An 18,733-nucleotide genomic window follows, 5' to 3' on the forward strand; every position below is an offset into this window, starting at 1 on the left:
GAAGCTTGGACACTTATTCATGACCCTTTGAGACGTGACTCTCCCTGCCACCATAAGGAAGGAATCTGTGATGGCTCCAGCACAGGATCCCTAGCATCTAAACCCACCCTGTGTCTTTGCTGTTTTCTATTTCAGTGCAGACAGAAAGCCAATCCAGAATCCAGAGGAACTGCCATGGAGATTAAGATCTGTCTTGTAAATGAACAACGGTATCACATATCCAACTTGCAGCAGAATCTTGAGTAAAGGCTATATAGCTTCTACATTCCTACACAGCAACTGTTCACCTGCATCCAAAAAGGATAACATTAACTCCCCCAAAACACAATCCACTGGGAATTTCTTTTGCACAAATGTTGTTGAAATGGAAAAAGCCTTTCTTGTTTCAAGGGAGCTTGGAGAATTTTTTGGCAGATTGTGCCTTTCATTCATTATCTAGGGTGCAGAGAGGATCTTCATTTTAGTTCTTACTTTGTAACAACTGCAGAAATGCAACTTTTAAAAATGTTAAAGCAATATGTTTCAAGTGATCAGAAACGAAGAGCAGGATAAAACCAACCAGTGTTTCGGTTTGTTAACTGCCTGTGATTATAATTGGGTAGTGGTTGGTGGGGAGGATTCTCTATTGTATTCATTCATTCATTCATTCATTCATTCATTCATTCATTCATTCATTCATTCATTCATTCATTCATTCATTCATTCATTCATTCATTCATAGTTAAAGCTACACTCCAATACATGCTTTTTGAGAATCCAAAGGCAAGAGACCCATTTGACTTACCTCTTTTCTCTCCTGTGAAAGGAACCAGATCCTCTCTGTCTTTAGTGCTGTTTGCCTGCTTCTCCAAGTGTGCCAGAAGGTCATCCCTTTTAAATGGGCCAGTGGGTGTTTTTTTGGTCTGGTCTCTCTGTCTCATTCCTGCAGGCAACAACGCATTCTAGATTGGGGAGGAGAAAACAAAGATAGGCGGCACAATCACCAGCTTATCTCGTTCCACTGCTTTACTGCCATGCTGATCATCTCCATTTTGCCACCCATCCAGGTGCTTTGTGGTAGCTCCATGAATCCACAATACTTGCCCAGAAAGAACACATCAGGTCAGTATTTTTCCACAGGAAATTCATTTTCTAATATTTATTGTAGTCTCAGATCATTCTTTTCCTCTCCACAGCCAGATTTTCTCTACTGGGCTGCAACAGCAGAGAACTGACTGCCCATGGATCAATGAGTTTAACCCAAAGAGGAACTGAGAAGATCTAATCTGGATTTGTGCCAAGGTGTAGGTTTGTGACTTAATTCTTTCCTTAAGGAAGATTAACTCTCTTAACATTGCTAGAGGGCCACATTTTCCAACATCTAGCCTGTTCATCCTGCAGTCTGTGTTCCATTTTTTTCTGGGCTACTCTCTGTCCAGTTGTACTGTTCCCAGCACTGTCTTCACTCCAACTGTAGAATCCAACGTGGGCCATTGGACTCTGTCTCTGGATCCTCTGCTTCAAGATAAAGTGATTATTACCCTTCCTGCAACATCCTGCTCTATTCCCTTAACTCTATTTATATTCTAGGACTGTGTGAATACTCTGTGTGCTTGCGTTTTATTATGTGTGCCTGTACATTTATTATTTTATTTTCCTTGACTAAAATTGTTAAACTATGGCCAAGCTTCAAGATAGAAGGAATATGGCGTACCTGGGATCTGCAAAAACGCTGTCCCCAGGTCAGCCATTCTTCCAAGATAGGGCGCAGAAGCTGCTTTGCAGTCACAATACCCGCTTCAGCCGCGCCAGCGCCAGAGTGTACTGGGAAGCGATCTTTTCTGAAAACGCCGGGTTGGAAGTTGCCGCCGTGCTAACGGCAGCGGCTTCCCGGCGCTCCCCCCCCCCCACTCCCTACCTTCACTCACCTGTTCTCTGGCCCTCCAAAAAAAAGTCGCCAGTTCAGGTCAATTCTCCCTGCTCCAGACACGGAAGCAGGCCAAGAGGGTATAGGAGGCGTGTCCCCTGTGCTCCTGGCGCATGCACTGGAGGGCTAGAGAATAGGAAGCCGATTGGGTAACAGAAGGCTTCTAAAGCGGCGCCAGTTTTCCTGTAGTTCTAGCGCTGCTGGGTTGCATTGTGAACAAGTAATCCAATTCCTTCGGCCTGCGTGCGAAAAGGGGTTTGTATTTTTTGACTACTGCAGATTTCTTGCAAAAACCCACCTCCATAAACTCTGGTGGCAAAGATCCATGGTTACCCCTGCTTGCAACGCAAGGTCTGTCTGGCTAATTCTCCAATCAAAAAGGGACAGACCCTACCATTCTGGGTAACAAATGCATGATGGGAATGTACTAACCTTTCTAGTCTTCAAATTTTCAATGCGACTCATTCTCAACCCCAGCAACTATTTATTTATTTATTGTAGAAAACCACACAGGAGATCTTCCATTATCTCATGTGGCTTGACCTGGGCACCAGTAAGAATACAAATATATGGCATTCTGTTTCTAAAGAATCTAAATAGAACCAGCTCATGTCAAACTGTGGGGGAGGGGGGGAGGGGAATGAAAGGACATGTGTGAAGACAAAATGAGAGGGTCTTCTGCAGTGTGCCCAACAGCTCCTTTCCTGGGCTGATTCTGTTTGGGATAACAGGGTGTAGTAAGTGGGGACTTGCTTCTTTTGCATACTGCTGGGGTCTTTACTGGAAGGACAACAGGGTATATGAGGAACCTAGGAGAACACGCAAGTAACGTATGACTGTGGCACAGTTCACAGGATGTGCCCAGGATCTCTACCCTATAAACTCAATTTTGTGGAAACTGACTCCAAAGTAATCTGTCAGAGGGAACAGCAGCAACCAATTCCCATTGTTTTTGAGATCAGTGAGCAAGCTTGACCTACAAGATATTATTTCCTTCAATGTTTTTGAACTCCTGTGGTTTTAGTTGTGAGCTGTCTGTTTGGGCTGAAAGATAGGATAGGAAATTTCCAATTAAGTAAAAGATTAGTAGAAAGTTATGTTCAGTATTTAGCAACTCTAACTATGGTGTTCCATTCAGCTGTTTCAGTTAAATGCCATTGACAGAACTTATTCACACTTTATAAGATACCCCAAAATTACTTACATCTGGATCGAGCTCTACCATTTCTTCCTCTAGCATCCTGATTTCTTCTTCAGTCAATGCTCCCAGGATCTGATCTTCATCCAGATCCTGGTATTTCTCTAGTTCTTTTCTATACGACATTTTGAAGACTCTTTGGTTTTAAAATATCATATAAAATAGATACCCCTACGCTATGAGAGAGTAAAATAAAAGCATACCGTCATGGTTACCGAATGTCACCCAAAGTGTGAGAAAGTATGGGTTTGTGACAAGCATATATATCAATAACTCTAAACATTTATGAGATGTATTAAAACTCCTTTTGTCTTTAAAGCAAGAAAACAAACCAAAGTGGGCATATAGGAAAAAGTACTGCACGATTTCATAGTTCATAAAAATACAAATTACAATAGTAAATTATTGTATTATTTAATATTATTTATATTATATGATGTATTAATATATAGCTTATAACTTTATAACATCATAAAATATAGATATGCTTGCAAGTGGTAAAATGTTACAGAGATAATGCTACTGGGTTCAGAACAGGATTGGAATCTTATAGAATTAAGAAGTAATAATAAATTGGAATGTCTTTTAACCATATATTCAGTGCATTTTTATCCCTGTGTTTTTCGAGGGAGCAGAGGGTGACATATGTTGATGTCCCATTCTCAATTTTCCCTTCACAACAATACTGTGAAATAGGTTAGACTGAGAATGAATGACTGACCCAAGATTACCCTGCAAGCTTCCAAGGCAGAGTCCTTCAGACCTCCCAGGTCCCAGTCTAATACTTTGACCCAGTGGTATTCACTCCATAGCTTATGGGAAAAAAATCTGTAATCACCAACAACCAAAAGAGTCATATTTACTTCCATTTCTGGCATCAGGCCTCCACCTCAGGAAGGCTTGTAGCTGGCAGAGGCTGTTTCAATATGGGAGCAACCTGGCAACCCCAAACTCCACTAGGCAAGAGTCTTGCCTTCTTTCATGAAATCTGAGGCAGGAGTCAGATTGGGGAATAGTGTTCAGAAGAGTGAGATGGCGAAAAGCCGCACGTGGCTCCTGAGACACCGAATGAATATCACTGCTTTAACCAGTGTACCAAATGGCTTCTCTTTTCTTTCTCCCTAGAGAAAACTGAAGTGGTTTATCTCAGAGTGATTTTACCCTAAAATGCAAAAATCTTTCCAAACTTTGGCTTCATTTCCTGAAGTCCAATCCAAAGCAATTTCATTCAGAAGTAAAGACACACTGAATCCAGCGGGACTTATTCCTATATATGTAGACAGGATTACAGCTCCAGAGATCAAACTCGGTAGTGGTGATGGGGAGTTGAGTTACATCTGCCATCAGAAATGCAGTGTGCCCTTCAGTTCCATGTATTAATGCCTCTCGGTGAGACAGGTGGAGCATAAATGATGTAAATAAATTAATGAAGAAAGGGAGGGATGTTAATTGCATTTAAAACTTAAATCGGATGAGCTGACTAGTAGACCAAATCAGTAGTAGGGTTCATGTAATCAGTCTATTAGAGGTTAAGAATTCGAAACACAGCTTATTGGAACTGTAATGAAGACAGAGAATTATGCATATTCCAAACTTTAATAATAATAATACATAACTGCCATCAAGTTACAACTGACTCATTGGATTTTCAAGACAAGAGAGGAACACAGCTGATTTGCCATTGCCTACTTTTGCATACCAAACATGTTTTTTTAGAGAGAATCCTCATTTATTGTCATAAACTATTACTTATAACACTGGCATGAGAATCAAAATACAAAAATTCTTGGCTTTTAGATGGAAAGATGATAGCTTAAACTGAAGTTAAACTAAACCAGGGGTCTGCAACCTGGGGCTCTCTAGATGTTCATGGACTACAAATCCCATCAGCCCCTGCCAACATCTGGAGAGCCGCAGGTTGCAGACCCCTGAATTAAACAAATACGACAATAAAAGGACAGTGTGTTTGCAGATGAAATGCAAGGCAGGTGATATCTGGGCCTAAGATGATGAGGATGTGTGTGAGCACAGGAGAACAAACAATTCAAAAGTAATCAGTCCCCCTTCAGTGGTGTGGCTTCATGGAACTATCAGCCATCTTTGACTGCCATGAAATTAAGGACATTACTTGCAGGTTTCCAAGAAGCAACTACTAGGTGAATCCTGAATGAGGCAGGCTTTTGGCCTCCTCCAGCAAGAACACTCCTGAGCAATAAAGGCCAAGAAAAGCTTTGCAGATGTTTCTAAAATGCAAACATCTACCCAGCGTTTTCATGTTTGGTTCTCATGCAGCCATCTCTAACCCCTCATGTATAATATTTTGTTCTCTTTGGGTTGTCATTCTATAGGGTCTTCCCATTATTCCAGTTTATCACGAACATTTCCAACACTACACTCTCTCTTACTGGGCTCCTGAATTAACAAACCCACACAAAATCAAAGACCTTTCTTTTTTTTTGCTGTCAAGTCACAGCCAATTCATGGAGACTCCCGTTTTCAAGGTAAGAGACACTCAGAGGTGGTTTGCCATTGCCTGCTTCCAGGTTACGACCCTGGTATTACTTGGAGGTCTCCTGTTCAGTCTTAGATTGGTGGTGTAGAATCCCATGGCAGACTTCCAGGATGCTAACATGGGACTACAATTCCCCTCAGCCAATTGGCCATGCTGGAAGGGGCTGATGGGAATTGTAGTCCATGAACATCTGGGGTGCCATAGGTTCACCACCACTGTCCTAGATAATGTCAGGATGAGAGCATGTGACTGACTCAAGGTCATCCAGCAGGCATGGTGGAGCGGGGATTCGGACCTAGGTACCCCAGGTCTTAGTCTGACGTTACTACACCATGCTGGCTCTAGTCAAAGGCCCAAGAGCACAGAAATGGCAACATAGGGGATGAACATATAAAGCTGCCTTCAACTGAATCAGATCCTTCAAAGGCAGTATTGTTTATACAGACTGGCAGAAGCTCTTCAGGGTCTCAGATAGAGGGTCTTTCATATCACCTACTTTTTGATCCTTTCAACTGGAGATGCCTGGAATTGAACCTGGGACCCTGTGAAACTTCTTACGAGAGACACAGAAACAGAAATAAACGCTTACCTCCTGAATGCCAAGACAACGGGGCAGTGCTCTCCATGAAACAGCAAAGCACAAGGGAAAGATCTGGATGTTATGCTAGTGGATCAAAATCCCCATTGAGAATGCCATCTTCCAAGGACGAAAGGAGACAAACGTCAGCGTGAAGGTTGTTTTAAAATTGCTATGGCTCTCCATTACTCCCCCTTCATCCATTGGCCTCTCAGGTCCTAGAAGTGCATTTCCCAAGACTGTGTAAGGGTGTGATTTATGGGAGACCAGACTCCTATGTGAGTTAAGTGAAAACTCAAGTTGTAAGTCAGAGCAATTATTTTTAAACAGGGCAAGTATCCCATAAATCTTCCCTACAGCTGCCGTGAATGCTTTCCCCCTTTCTTCTGGCCAAAGCTGAAGGTGAAGATAAAATAAAGACTAGCTAGGCACAGACAACAGTTTTAACAGAGATAAAAGTGGGAAGCTCATGATGCTTCATTTGATGTTACTGTCATATCTGATCAAACAAGGTTTGAAAGATTTAAAAACAGTTAAAACTGTTGTATGTGTGTGTTGTGAGGTTGATTTGCTTGAAGCAGAGTGGGAGCCAGTATGGTGAGTAGAGGTTAGGAATATAAAGTAATTAAGGCTAAAATACTGGCCATATTTGTGGAGAGCCCAGATCAAAGCTGAACAGAAATATAAATTCTCATTTTCAACAAGCGACAATTGAAACAAAAGTAAATGGACTTAAAATACTATAACGTATTTCACTGCTGACAAACTGGAAGGCTGTAAAATGAAGAATGATACAGCCTGCCATGAGAAGTAGTAGCTATGTGATGAAAGTTGCCAGTTTATTATCATCATTATTAATAGCACTCTTAAAGTGCTTTAGAATGCTCTGAGTACAAGTTAAGTATTCCACCGATCATTGTGGCAACTCTGTCCAGTAGGGTAATATTGGTGTCTCCATTTATATAGTAAGGTACAGTGGTTATGATACTGGACTGGGCTCTGGAGGACCCAGGTTCGAATCTGCACTGTGTTAAGCAAGCTGACTAACCAACCTTGAGCCAGTCACAGATTTTCAGACTAACCGATATCACAAGGCTATTACTAGGATAAACGGAGGAGGATAGAAAGATATAAACCACTTGGAGTTCCTTGGAAGAGTGGAATAAAAATGTGCTTTCCTGACTTACAGTCCAGACTCTTAGTAACTATACTGTTTCACAGAAAGATGTTAGTAGATTGTATATTCCTCCACCACAGAACGAAGCATGCCGGACCTTCTTTGTTTCAGAATGCTCTGCCTGGGTCCTAGTGCCTACCGAGCCCTGCTCCTCGCCATCCATTTGAAAGTTTTTAAAGTGAAAATACATTTTGGCATAAATGCTCTTGTACCAAAGTACTATGTTCAATAATGCACAAAATAATGATTTTGTCAAAGGCAGTGAGTAAACATGAATGATAATTCTCATATTTATTCAGGATTATATTTTAAAGTGGAAGCATAGGGTTTTCTCAACCGCTGCATTTCAACTGATTGAACTAACAACTTTATGTGGAACAGAGTATATAACAGCGCTTGATAGAACTCACAGGTAGGAAAAACAAGATTGATGAACTGACCTAGCAAGATCTGGTTTACATTTACATCTATTTTAAACATTTCTATAAATCCAGGTTTCTTTAAACTGGTTCGATTCAAATACTGGCCACAACCCAGCACAGAGTTAAATGAAATCAAGTCAACTGAAAGCAATGCACTTATGAATGCCTTCTTCAAGACTCAATGGAAAAGAGATCAGGGATTCTTGACCCTTTAAGGATTATGTAGAAGAGGAAATTTTGACAGATGCAACTGAAGGGTGAGAAAAGCAGCTGGTTGCCAGAATTCCTCTGAGTACACAACTGTTTAGGAGTCTTGCCCTCTTCCGTATCCAGCTATCCATATGCTAAGCTGTCACTCATTTACTTTTCTCATTTATTATTCTATTTTTTTCAAATTTATATCCTGCCCTATCCCTGTGGGGCTCAGGGCGGGTCACAACAATTTGCCTTAGGTTTGACACCAGAGATACTCATATGGAATTATTCATCACAGTGATGTTAAATTAGCTTAAATTGACAGTATAGATCACAGGTGTCAAAGTCGCGGCCCTCCAGATGTTATGGACTACAGTTCCCATCATCCCCTGTAGTCCATACCATCTGGAGGGCCACGAGTTTGACACCTATGGTATAGATGAATTAACAAAGAAAAATACTTCTCCCTACCCAACTAGCACCAAGAGGAGGGACTGGTTTTTTATTTTAATTACAGAAAAGAATGTAAAGAAAAACGTTTATGGAGTGGACCAACTTCCAGAGCTCATCAGAGAATTAAAACCATTGATTTATGAATATTATGACAGCAATTGATGAGTCAGTTATACACTAGGCATGCAAATCAGAGGTATCTCCCACTAAAAAGGTATACAAAACAAACTACAGCTTATTGTGGTGGGTTTTCCGGGCTGTGTGGGCGTGGTCTGGTAGATCTTGTTCCTAACAGACTTCTCACTGTGATACACCTCTGAAGATGCCAGCCACAGATGAAGGTGAAACGTTAGGAACAAGATCTACGAGACCATGGCCACACAGCCCGGAAAACCCACCACAACCAGTTGAATCCGGTCGCGAAAGCCTTCGACAATACAAACTACAGATTAGTTCAGGCAACAGAAATTATAATAACAATATTGGACATTTTTATTATATTTCACTTTACCCAACCACTATGTGAACTGAGGGGATGCCAGTATTTTTATTCCCATAGAATGGCTTGTCAGGAACTTGTTACAAAAATGAGATTAAAACCAGTGACTTTCATACTTGTCACTTAAGCAGCAGTGGTGTAGGAGGTTAAGAGCTCATGTATCTAATCTGGAGGAACCGGGTTTGATTCCCAGCTCTGCCGCCTGAGCTGTGGAGGCTTATCTGGGGAATTCAGATTAGCCTGTACACTCCCACACACGCCAGCTGGGTGACCTTGGGCAAGTCACAGCTCTTCTGAGTTCTCTCAGCCCCACCCACCTCACAGGGTGTTTGTTGTGAGGGGGGAAGGGCAAGGAGATTGTAAGCCCCTTTGAGTCTCCTGCAGGAGAGAAAGGGGGGATATAAATCCAAACTCTTCTTCCTCTTCTTCTTCTTAAGAGACTACTGTACAGTTTTGAAACAATTCATCTTATAATGTCATATTTACGTAGCCCTAGCGGCCTCTTCAAATCCATTTCCTGTCATTATTATCATAGCGCAAAGAATGATTACCCACAAAGGGGCTGAGGGTTCATGTACTTTTCCCAGCAAGGAGCCGTGTGGCGTAGTGGTTAAGTGCTTGCACTGCCACTCACATGGTCAGGAATTTGAGCCCCTTGTGGGTCAGATATCCTGGCAGTTGGCTCATGTTAACTCAGCCATCTATCTATTTCTTAAAGCAGCTTGCCTATAAAATCACTGCTTGCAGTGGTACCCCAGGGTTGGATAAGACTGAAGGGGAAACTTTGCCTATTTTACTTTTTTCAGCAGTGTACAACATAAATTTATCCCAGCCCCCTGTATTAAAGTTGCATCTGTTGGTATCCTTTCTAGACCAGCAGCTTTAAACTGTGCTGAAAGGAACCCTGGTGTTTGTCATAGATGTATCAGGGTTCTTCGGTCAAGCTTCCCTGAACAGCTACCTTGCTTGCCACTTACAGATCTTTCTCTCTATGAGGTCATGCAGTACTATTCACATGGTGTAACATTTCAGCTGCTTGTGCAAACAGAGGAGTCCTCAAAACGGTGTCCATCCACACCTTTTCTGGCACCCAACAACAGTTTTTAGAAAATGAATTGAGCCAGGTAGACCTTTTTGCCCAGGAAGACTTCTGATTGACCACTGGAGATCTGATTGGCTGGGCAGTTTTTTTAAAACATTGCAAAGATCTATATTGTGTTACTGAAGTTAAGCTGTGGGAGCCGTTTTGTGGCAGCCATTTTTTTTTGCTGCACCCACCATGCCATGTCAGAATTCCAAACATGCCTGTAGTCTCAAACACTTGAGGATCCCTGAAAGAGTTTGCACCCTAGAATATGCCCCCCCCCAATCATCAGCATCAGGCCAGGGGTTTCTTGCAGGTAAGCAGTCATAGCGTCCTTACCAAGATCTAGCCCAATCTCATCGAATTGCAGAAACTAAGGAGCGTCAGCCCTGATTAGAACTTGGATGGGAATCCAACAAGATAGACCTCTGTTCCCCCCTTGCCTTGAAAACCCTACAGGGTCACCATAAAGCTACTGCAACGTGATGGCACCACAAAGCTACTGCAACGTGAACTCTATACCATCAAGCAACCAAAGAAAAGTGGGGTGTGTGTGTGTGTGTGTGAAAAGTTTGACAGCAACCAGTTCTAAGAATGACTGAAAAGAATTGGACTTGCCTTGGTTCTGAATTAATTGGACTTGGGTCCAAGGATTTCTCAGATGGCAATTAACTTAAAAAAAACAAAAAACAACCCCTGTTCCTATACCTTTCTCGGAAGCCTGACATTAGACAGGGAAAGCTTTCTCCACTGTTTTGCTCCATGCCAAGGAAAACATCATTTGCGTAGGTAGAAAGATTTTTAAAACAATGACAATTCAGCTGGTGAAACTTCTGGGGCAGAGCAACACCATGGAGAAAACTTTGGCTTCTCTATTTCTGAGCGACAGACCTGCTGCTAGGATTGCTAGCTTTTGTACCACCTCCTGCTAGCTTCAGGCATTAGCAGAGGTGAGAACCAGTGGGGTGCATGGGTTAAGAGAGGCAGACTAGCCTGGAGAACCGGGTTGGATTCCCCACTTCTCAACATTAGCAGTGAACTCTATTCTGGAGAACCAGATGTGCTTCGCCACTCTTCCACATGCAGCCTGTTGGGTCATTTTGGGCAAGTCACAGGTCGATTCCCCACCCACCATTAGATGCGCGCTCCTCACGGCAAATAGCCCGGGGTCCTGCAGCACTCCCCACTACACCAGCAGTGACAACGCAGCGACAACACAGTCACCCCAATTCTGCCGCTCCTCCCGCCCCTCAGCGCGCTTTTGAAACCGCACGCCGAACACGGAGCAGGGGTCCCCTCTACTTTCACTTTTGAAGTGGGGAAAGGGCCACAGTTCTCCCAAAACTCTCTCAGCCCCACCTACCTCACAAGATGTCTGTTGTGGGGAGGGGAAGGGAAGGAGTTTACAAGCCACTGAGAGACTCCTTACAGTAGAGAAAAATGGGGTTAAAAAACCAACACTTCTTCATTGATAGCTGTGTTGGTTTGCAGCTAGATTCAAGTCCAACAAGATTTTCAGGTATAAACTTTTGGGAGACTAAAATCTTATTGGTCTCTAAAGTGCTAGCAGGCTCAAATCTAGCTGTTTCCCACAGAAAGTTGCTGTTTGGAGGTTTTAGCAGGGGAGCGCAGCTATCGTATACCCTTGACCGAAGAACGGTACACTCCTTCTATCTGGGATGGTTGTCCTCTTCCACTGAGAACGCAGTTTTGGGAGGGACGCACATGGAGCGGTGAGGGAGGTAGGGGACACCCGCCTAGCCAGCCAGAGCAGCCAAATCAACCCTGGCGATCAATGGAGTGACAGATGTCGCAGCCAGATCGCCCTCACATCCAGAAAGTTGCTGTTAAAGAAATAGAAGCAAGGCATTCCTATCCCCCCCCCCGCCCCCCAATGATCAGTCGGCAACACTAGTTGCAGGTTTAACTCTGGTTTTAAAAAGGTGGCAACACAATTTGATCAGCCTGTCTCTCCCCACCACCCCCACTCGCAGCATGGCAACCCACCCACAAGCCACACTGGGTGACTCACTTTCTTGTGAGGGATTGTGTAAGGTTTCATAAAGCACAGAAAAGGCAAGGAACAAAACTGGCCTTGGGGTCTGACACAGAGATGACAACAGATCCCACTTTCTGAGGCAAGAATGACCTGCGACGAAAGCCAGCGATCCCCTTGCCCTTTCCAAACACATAACACACAAGGCAATTTCTGTTTTAACCAGGACTGGTTTTATGGATCCCAGTGCAGGCAGCAAAGTGCAGCAGTTAGTGTCGGGTTAGGATTTGGGAGACCCAACTTTGAACCCCCAATCTGCCCTGGAGACTTGCTGGAGAACCTGGGGCTAGTATTAGCATAACCTTCCTCTAGGGCCGTTGTGAGAATGAAAAGGTGAAGGCCACTTCGGAGGGTGGGAGTATATAATAAATACACGAAACCACGAGAGACCCCAGGTTGCCCACTCAGCAGCACACAAAATGCTGCGGAACATGAACGGATTTGGGGGACTGTCGGCCAGCCCAGAGCAGCTCAGAGGGCACAGCCTCCGAGCTGAAAATTGTGATGCTGAAGGAGGTTCTCGGGCAGCCCGGAACTGCTCCAACCGACGACGCACTGGTTTCCTAAAAACTATTGCTACGGGTAACTTACCAGTGCCTTATTCTTTTAGCACAGGCCCCGTCACAGTTTAGAAACGCGCTTTCCTCACACATTTACGGCCCCGCATGAGGCAAAGGACCAACGTGGCTTGCCAACTTTCACTCTAAGCATTCCTCCTCTGCCTTTCAGAGGCCGCCCAGCATCGCGGGAAGCGCGCTTTCTTCGCGCCCTTCAGTTTGAGGCCGAGAGAGAACCCTTTCTGTGATGCGGGGCGGCTGTTAGGACCAAGGGCGCAGGAGCCCAGGCCGACCCAAAAGGCGGCAAGCAGAGGCAACCAACTGCACGCTCGTCCGCTTGCGCTCGAGGGAACCGCCAAAAGCGCCGCCACCGCCTCCCGACTGGGCCAGAGCTCGAGACCCTGAGGAGGGGTCGCCAAGCGCCAGCCCAGCCTTTGTCCCGTCGGGGCTTCTCCCACCCCCCGCCCGCCCGCCCGCCCGCCCGCCCAGGCCAGCCGCAGCCAGCAGATGCGAGAGCGGCAGCTATTTATAGGCGCGTCGCCACCGCGCTCAGCCTGCCGGTCCCCTTGGGTGGCCGCGGAATGCTTTGCCCAGATATGGCGCGGATTACCGCCGCCGGGGCTTTCCGCGCGACGTGAGACCCGGAGCTCCCCGCGGGGCCAGGAGCCACCCTAGCACGGCCCTTCCCGCTGGCGTACCTGCCGGCGCTGCCCCGGGCCCCGGCCCTGCTCGGGGGAACTGGAAGGAAGACGCGCGCCGCTCCGCCGCCCAGTCGCGCGCCCTGGAGAGGAGCTCCAAAGTTGCGCAGCAGCAGGGAGAAGGAAGGGGGCTTCCCGCCCCCCCCCCTGCTGTCAGTCATCCGGCCAAGAGGACGGACAGCCGGGAAGGCCGCCCACCCCCAGCGGCTAGCAGGGGGCACCCACCGCTCGGCTCACACACCCCTTCGCCTCAGCCAAGAGCATGCCAGGCTCGGAAAAGTGGTTTGAGCGCTCGGTCCAGGGCGCACGGGGGACTCCGATCCTATCTGCTATTGCATGGGAGCTAGCCGGTAGGGCAGATTGACACGCATGGAATGGGAGGCTCCTAATCCTGCCAGCCTCATTTAAACCCCAGATCCAATTAATGTCCCCTTCCACACATGCAGAATAATACACTTTCAACCCACTTTCACAATTGTTTGCAAGTGGATTTTGCTATTCTGCACAGTAAAATCCAGCTTCAAAGCACATTTAAAGTGGATTGAACCTGCATTATTCTGAATGTGCGGAAGGGGCCGATGTTTCGCTGGAGAGAGCTCGCACCAAACCTGAATGCCCTTCCAACAAAGCAGGAGGAAGATTGCAACTGTGCCATGAAATCTTGTCCCTTTCTGCAGGAGGAGGGAGAACAACGATGGCCAAACAGGATGCTAGCCTCTGCCCATGTAAGAGGAAACACCTGCATAATGTGCATTGGTCCCACAGTACAGAAATGCTGCCCAATGTATATGACAAATTTACTCATTAACCATTTGCTCTAAAAATTTATTCCAATTGATTGACCTGGAAAAGAACCTCTAGAAAGGAGCAGCACTAGGCACGAAAGCCCAGTCTTACTTCACTTAGAATATCACTTAGCAAATTCTCTGGAGAAGGCATTGTCTGCAAGCTTTTGAGCTCATCCCCCTAGACATGGGGACTAGAACCTTAAATCTCAGAACACTCTGCACCATAAATCTGCATCCGTTTTGCAACTACCGCCACATTATATGAGCATCAGACACAACAGGCCTGAAGCCCAGCTGTTTTTAAATTTGCATTGGCTGGAATTCTGTCGCTGACAAGTGTATTCCTGTTTATTCCTGCCTCCCTCTCCATTTCTTACCCCCTTCCTGAAACTTTTGATGGTGTACAGTTGAGACAGGGCCCTGGCTTCTTGCTCTGTAAAGCAGCAGGTGCATAGCTTGTGCTCGATGATGTGAACGAGCCAACAATTAAGTAGCTGACATGGAAGTCTGGTGCATGGAAAAGGAACATTGTTGCTCACTTGTTAAGACTATCCCCAACCTTCCTAAATAAGGTATAAACATACCACTGAGGCTGGGGATGGGGGGATGGGGGGGGGGAGAAGGGGAGAGTGGCATGTAGAATGAAAATGTTATCTTCCTGCAGCATTAAGGAGCTAGCTGGTAGATATATGCAATAGTAACCGGTGCAACGACCACTATGGTAGAAAGAAACAAACACGATGCATCTGCTGCACTATACAATGTATATATGTAATGTAAACATATATCAAGTGAAATAGACAACCAATGTGCTCATAAAATACTGTGCTCTTTTCCTATATATGACATAAACAGACTATTACATGCGTACATACAAAATGCAGAATAACCAACAAGAAAGTCCTTAAGTGCACAATCAGGCATCCACAATATAGGCAATAAATGGTTAAAGTTCAAAGTGCTTATTTGTGCAATTGTCCTTATTACTGCCTTTACATGCACTCACGGAGATACCATTCTTACTCCTTGTGCGATGTTCTTTGCTTAGTAATATGTTTACATTACATATATACACTGTATAGTGCGGCAGGTGCATCGCTAGCTGGTAGATAACATCAAAATTTTACTTCATAAGGAATACTTTCATGGCGGGGAAAAGAGCGTTCTACGTAATTGTGCAATTAAGTTCAAATAGGTTACTCCAAACCTGATCCCTGAAATATTGTGCAAACCAGATTTTCTAAGTAGCAGGGAAGGACAAGGGAGAAGGAAAAGCAAACCTTGATGGGCTTGTCATTGCAGAAAGATGCTGACCATCACTGGTCCTAAGGATATATTTTCAAGTGGCCATTACTTCCCAGGCAGAGATGTAGGGGTAGCCAAGCTCTTAAAGGTGTGTCTTCTCCATAGGTCTGAGCATGTGAACCTCAACATAACTGCCTTACGCAGAGTGCAATACTTGGGCCATCTAGCTGATATTACCTAGAACAGCAGGAACTATTCCTTTGAGGGAAGAGGTCATTACAGGGCATCGAGGCAGAAAGGTTTCATTTGACCTACTGGCCACCCCCCCGATGTAGGTTAACAGGTCAGTTTATCCTTAACACAACTGAATAAGAGGCAGGGAAATTTTCCAATAGAATAACAGTCATACTTTATTTAGTATATACATCATTCTGTATTTGTTAAATTTTAGCATTAAAGAGTGCAAAAAAACAGGAAAGGTTAACCCAACATTTTCAGTCACAGCTATGTTAACATTCATTTTTTTGTTTTGTTTTTTCCAAAAAGCCTACCACATTCTTATTGCTCAAGGTACTCAAGTTTCAAAAAATTTATTAACTAGCTTTTGAAATCTCCAAATGGTACTGGGTCATGAGGTCATGGATCCATAAATCCGTGTCTGGTAGGGAAGTGTCAGCTAAATAGGTTATGACTTTTCGGTCCCATGGATTAGCTCCGTCCACAACTGCATGCAACAGCGCAACCAGAGGTTTCTTCTCAACATTATTGCGGAATACTACCGCAGCTTCCTCGGACCACTGCTGCTGGTCAACTCCTAGGAGAGGGGGGAAAAAGGCACCAAAGACTGTAAGGAACCTTTCATCCAGACCAGCAGGAAGTGACTTCAGAGCCCATGGAGCTAAGAGTGCATGAAGGGGGTAAGTCAGAGGAATCCACTGGTAAGATCTGCACCCTTCTATGTGAAACTAAATATTATCATTATTATCATTATCAAATATTATACAGCCCGGAAACCACACAGCACCCCAATATTATCATTGTTCCTGATCTGTCTCCCTGCTCCTCAACCAGCATTTGTGACACAAGTGATCAGGGACTGCAGTTAGAGCCTCAAATAGATGACTGTGCTAAACTCAACCCATCATGATTATCATGTACACAGTCCAGGAACTTCTATTGACCAGGGACCCTTCTAGTGTCTGTGAGGCAGCCCTCGATCTCGGGAATGTTTCACCCCAAGCGGTCTACTTCATCCTCTCTGCTCCCTTTCAGACCATTTAAATAACCCCATTGTTTCAGCGTAACAACTTATACTTAGCTGCTAAGCTAAATTTTGTTGGTTTTGGCTCTCTGCTGCTTTGCTGTGACATAATAGTAGTGTTTTAATTTTTATTTTAGTACTATGTTTCACAATTCTTGTTCATCCTGGAGGTCCTATACATCTTTTCTTAGGAGATGTATACGCGCAACTGCCTTCTACTGAATCAGGCCTTCGATCCACCAGGGTCAGTATTGTCTACTTGGACTGGTGGTGGCTCTCCAGGGTCCCAGGGAGATGTGGCTTTCACATCAAATGCTACTTGATACTTTTCACTGGAGACCTGGAGGACTGAACCGTTGACCTTCTGCATGTGAGACAGGTGCTCTCACTGAGCGACCAGCCCCTCTCACCTCCCCTTGAGGTGCAATGGCTTCCAGTGGCAGATTTTAGCTAACTGTGTGTGTACAGAAGAAGAAGAAGAGGAGGAGGAGTTTGGATGTATACCCCCCTTTCTCTCCTGTAAGGAGACTCAAAGGAGCTTATAATCTCCTTTCCCTTCCCCCCTCACAACAAACACCCTGTGAGGTCAGTGGGGCTGAGAGAGCTCTAAAGAACTGTGACTAGCCCAAGGTCACCCAGGTGGCATGTGTTGGAGTACACAGGCTAATCTGGTGAACCAGATTAGCCTCCACAGCAGAGCTGGGAATCAAACCCAGTTCTCCAGATTGGAGTGCACCTGCCATCAAATGGCAGAACTATGGTGACCCTGTAGGATTTTCGAGACAAACAGAGATGCTTTTCTGCCATTGCCTGCCTCTGCATAGTGACCCTGGATTTCCTTGGTGGTCTCCCATTTAAGTACTAACCAAGACTGATCCTCCTTAGCTTCCAAGCTCTGACAAGATCAGGCTGGTCTTGGCCATCCAAGATCAAACTAGCATTTTATTTACTGCTAAAGCAGCAGCAGAGAGAATGGCATGCCACACCAGAAATTTAAACATTTTGAGACTGAGGCTCATCAAACTACATAAAAACTTTTGCTGTACGTATTTAAGTAAAAAATGTTTCCCCTTCTATACTTTTAAAAGTTTGTCACCTACCAGCAAGCTGGGCTGTTATAGCCTGAAATGGCAGTTTTCGGAATGTGTCCTGCAGAGGCTGGACTTTTTGGATGCTCACAAGTTCATGTTTTCCATAGTCCAGCTGATATACCGACACCAGCCCATTTGTCAACGCTCCTTTTATTAACACTCTGTACCACCTATGATAAAAGTGAAAAACCTCCACACGCTCAGGTTAACATGTCTAGGAACACAAACCACACTGCTGCTAGGTCAGTGCACTGACTCAACATTTTGGCAATTGTTATGCCGGGGAACCAGCAAGAATCTGTGCTCTAGGTGAAACAGGCCTCTGCTTCTCATTCAGCAGAGCAAAATACCACACAATACTCCCTTTATTAAGTCACTGGACATCTCTGCTTGGAACAAACGCTGCTTGTACATTGTTCTTCAGGCAAGCGCTGCAGATCTGTGCCTGTGTGCATGTAAAAGGCACCTCCTGATCCATAGCCTGAGGAGAAGAAATCTCTTTGTTCCTTCCTTGCCCAGAAGGAAAGGTTTGGGGCTATCATCAGGGGTGGGGGACCACCTTCCCTTTCCTCCCATTCAGGGATGCTCAGACTGACTCATCAAGTGGTTTCCCTCTGCCCCCTCCTCCCCATTTCTCTTTGCTGTAGGCTTGCTGGAAATGGCATTCCTGTTCTGGTCCCACTCCATTGCACTCAAGCACCCTTGGCTAACTGCCTATGAACTCTGAAAGGCTGCCATTGCCTCTCCCTGGCCATTTTTAAAAAAATCACATCCCAATACAGCTCCTGGCAGGTGAGTTTTCTTACCCTGCCTCCGTGCGGGTCTCCTCTCCTACAAGTGACCCTTGTCTTGCCACCCTGTTTTAAGGAGGGGGTGCCGTGCTTGGGAGCCACAAACCTAGCTACAAACAAGCTTTGCTCCAACTGCCTCTCCAGAAGGCTCTCTTCTATTCATTTAGCACAATTTTTTAAATGTTGCCCTTCCTCCATGGAGATCAGAGTGCTGTTATAATCA

General features: G+C 44.9%; 2 protein-coding genes across 7 annotated transcripts in view; both read right to left on the reverse strand.

The window, feature by feature from the left end:
* The window catches only part of TMOD1 (tropomodulin 1), a 36,344-nt gene extending 22,852 nt beyond the window's left edge, over positions 1-13,492 (reverse strand). For 2 of the 4 annotated variants that reach the window (XM_048503012.1, XM_048503011.1), the window contains exons 1-3: positions 13,335-13,492; positions 3,111-3,274; positions 785-941 (exon numbers count right to left, since the gene is read on the reverse strand). In XM_048503012.1, coding sequence (XP_048358969.1) covers positions 785-941; positions 3,111-3,230 — 277 coding nt within the window. In that variant the 5' untranslated portion in view covers positions 3,231-3,274; positions 13,335-13,492. Of the gene's footprint in view, positions 1-784; positions 942-3,110; positions 3,275-12,670; positions 12,915-13,334 lie in introns of those variants that run through there. The other 2 variants (XM_048503009.1, XM_048503010.1) reach the window with 2 other exon arrangements.
* Positions 13,493-15,751: 2,259 nt separating this feature from the next.
* Positions 15,752-18,733, reverse strand: part of TDRD7 (tudor domain containing 7) — a 39,348-nt gene continuing 36,366 nt past the window's right edge. For all 3 annotated transcript variants that reach the window (XM_048503960.1, XM_048503958.1, XM_048503959.1), the window contains exons 16-17: positions 17,729-17,889; positions 15,752-16,181 (exon numbers count right to left, since the gene is read on the reverse strand). In XM_048503960.1, coding sequence (XP_048359917.1) covers positions 15,961-16,181; positions 17,729-17,889 — 382 coding nt within the window. In that variant the 3' untranslated portion in view covers positions 15,752-15,960. The remainder of the gene's footprint in view (positions 16,182-17,728; positions 17,890-18,733) is intronic.

The sequence above is a fragment of the Sphaerodactylus townsendi genome, linkage group LG07, assembly GCF_021028975.2.
Source record: "Sphaerodactylus townsendi isolate TG3544 linkage group LG07, MPM_Stown_v2.3, whole genome shotgun sequence".
Lineage (NCBI taxonomy): Eukaryota > Metazoa > Chordata > Lepidosauria > Squamata > Sphaerodactylidae > Sphaerodactylus > Sphaerodactylus townsendi.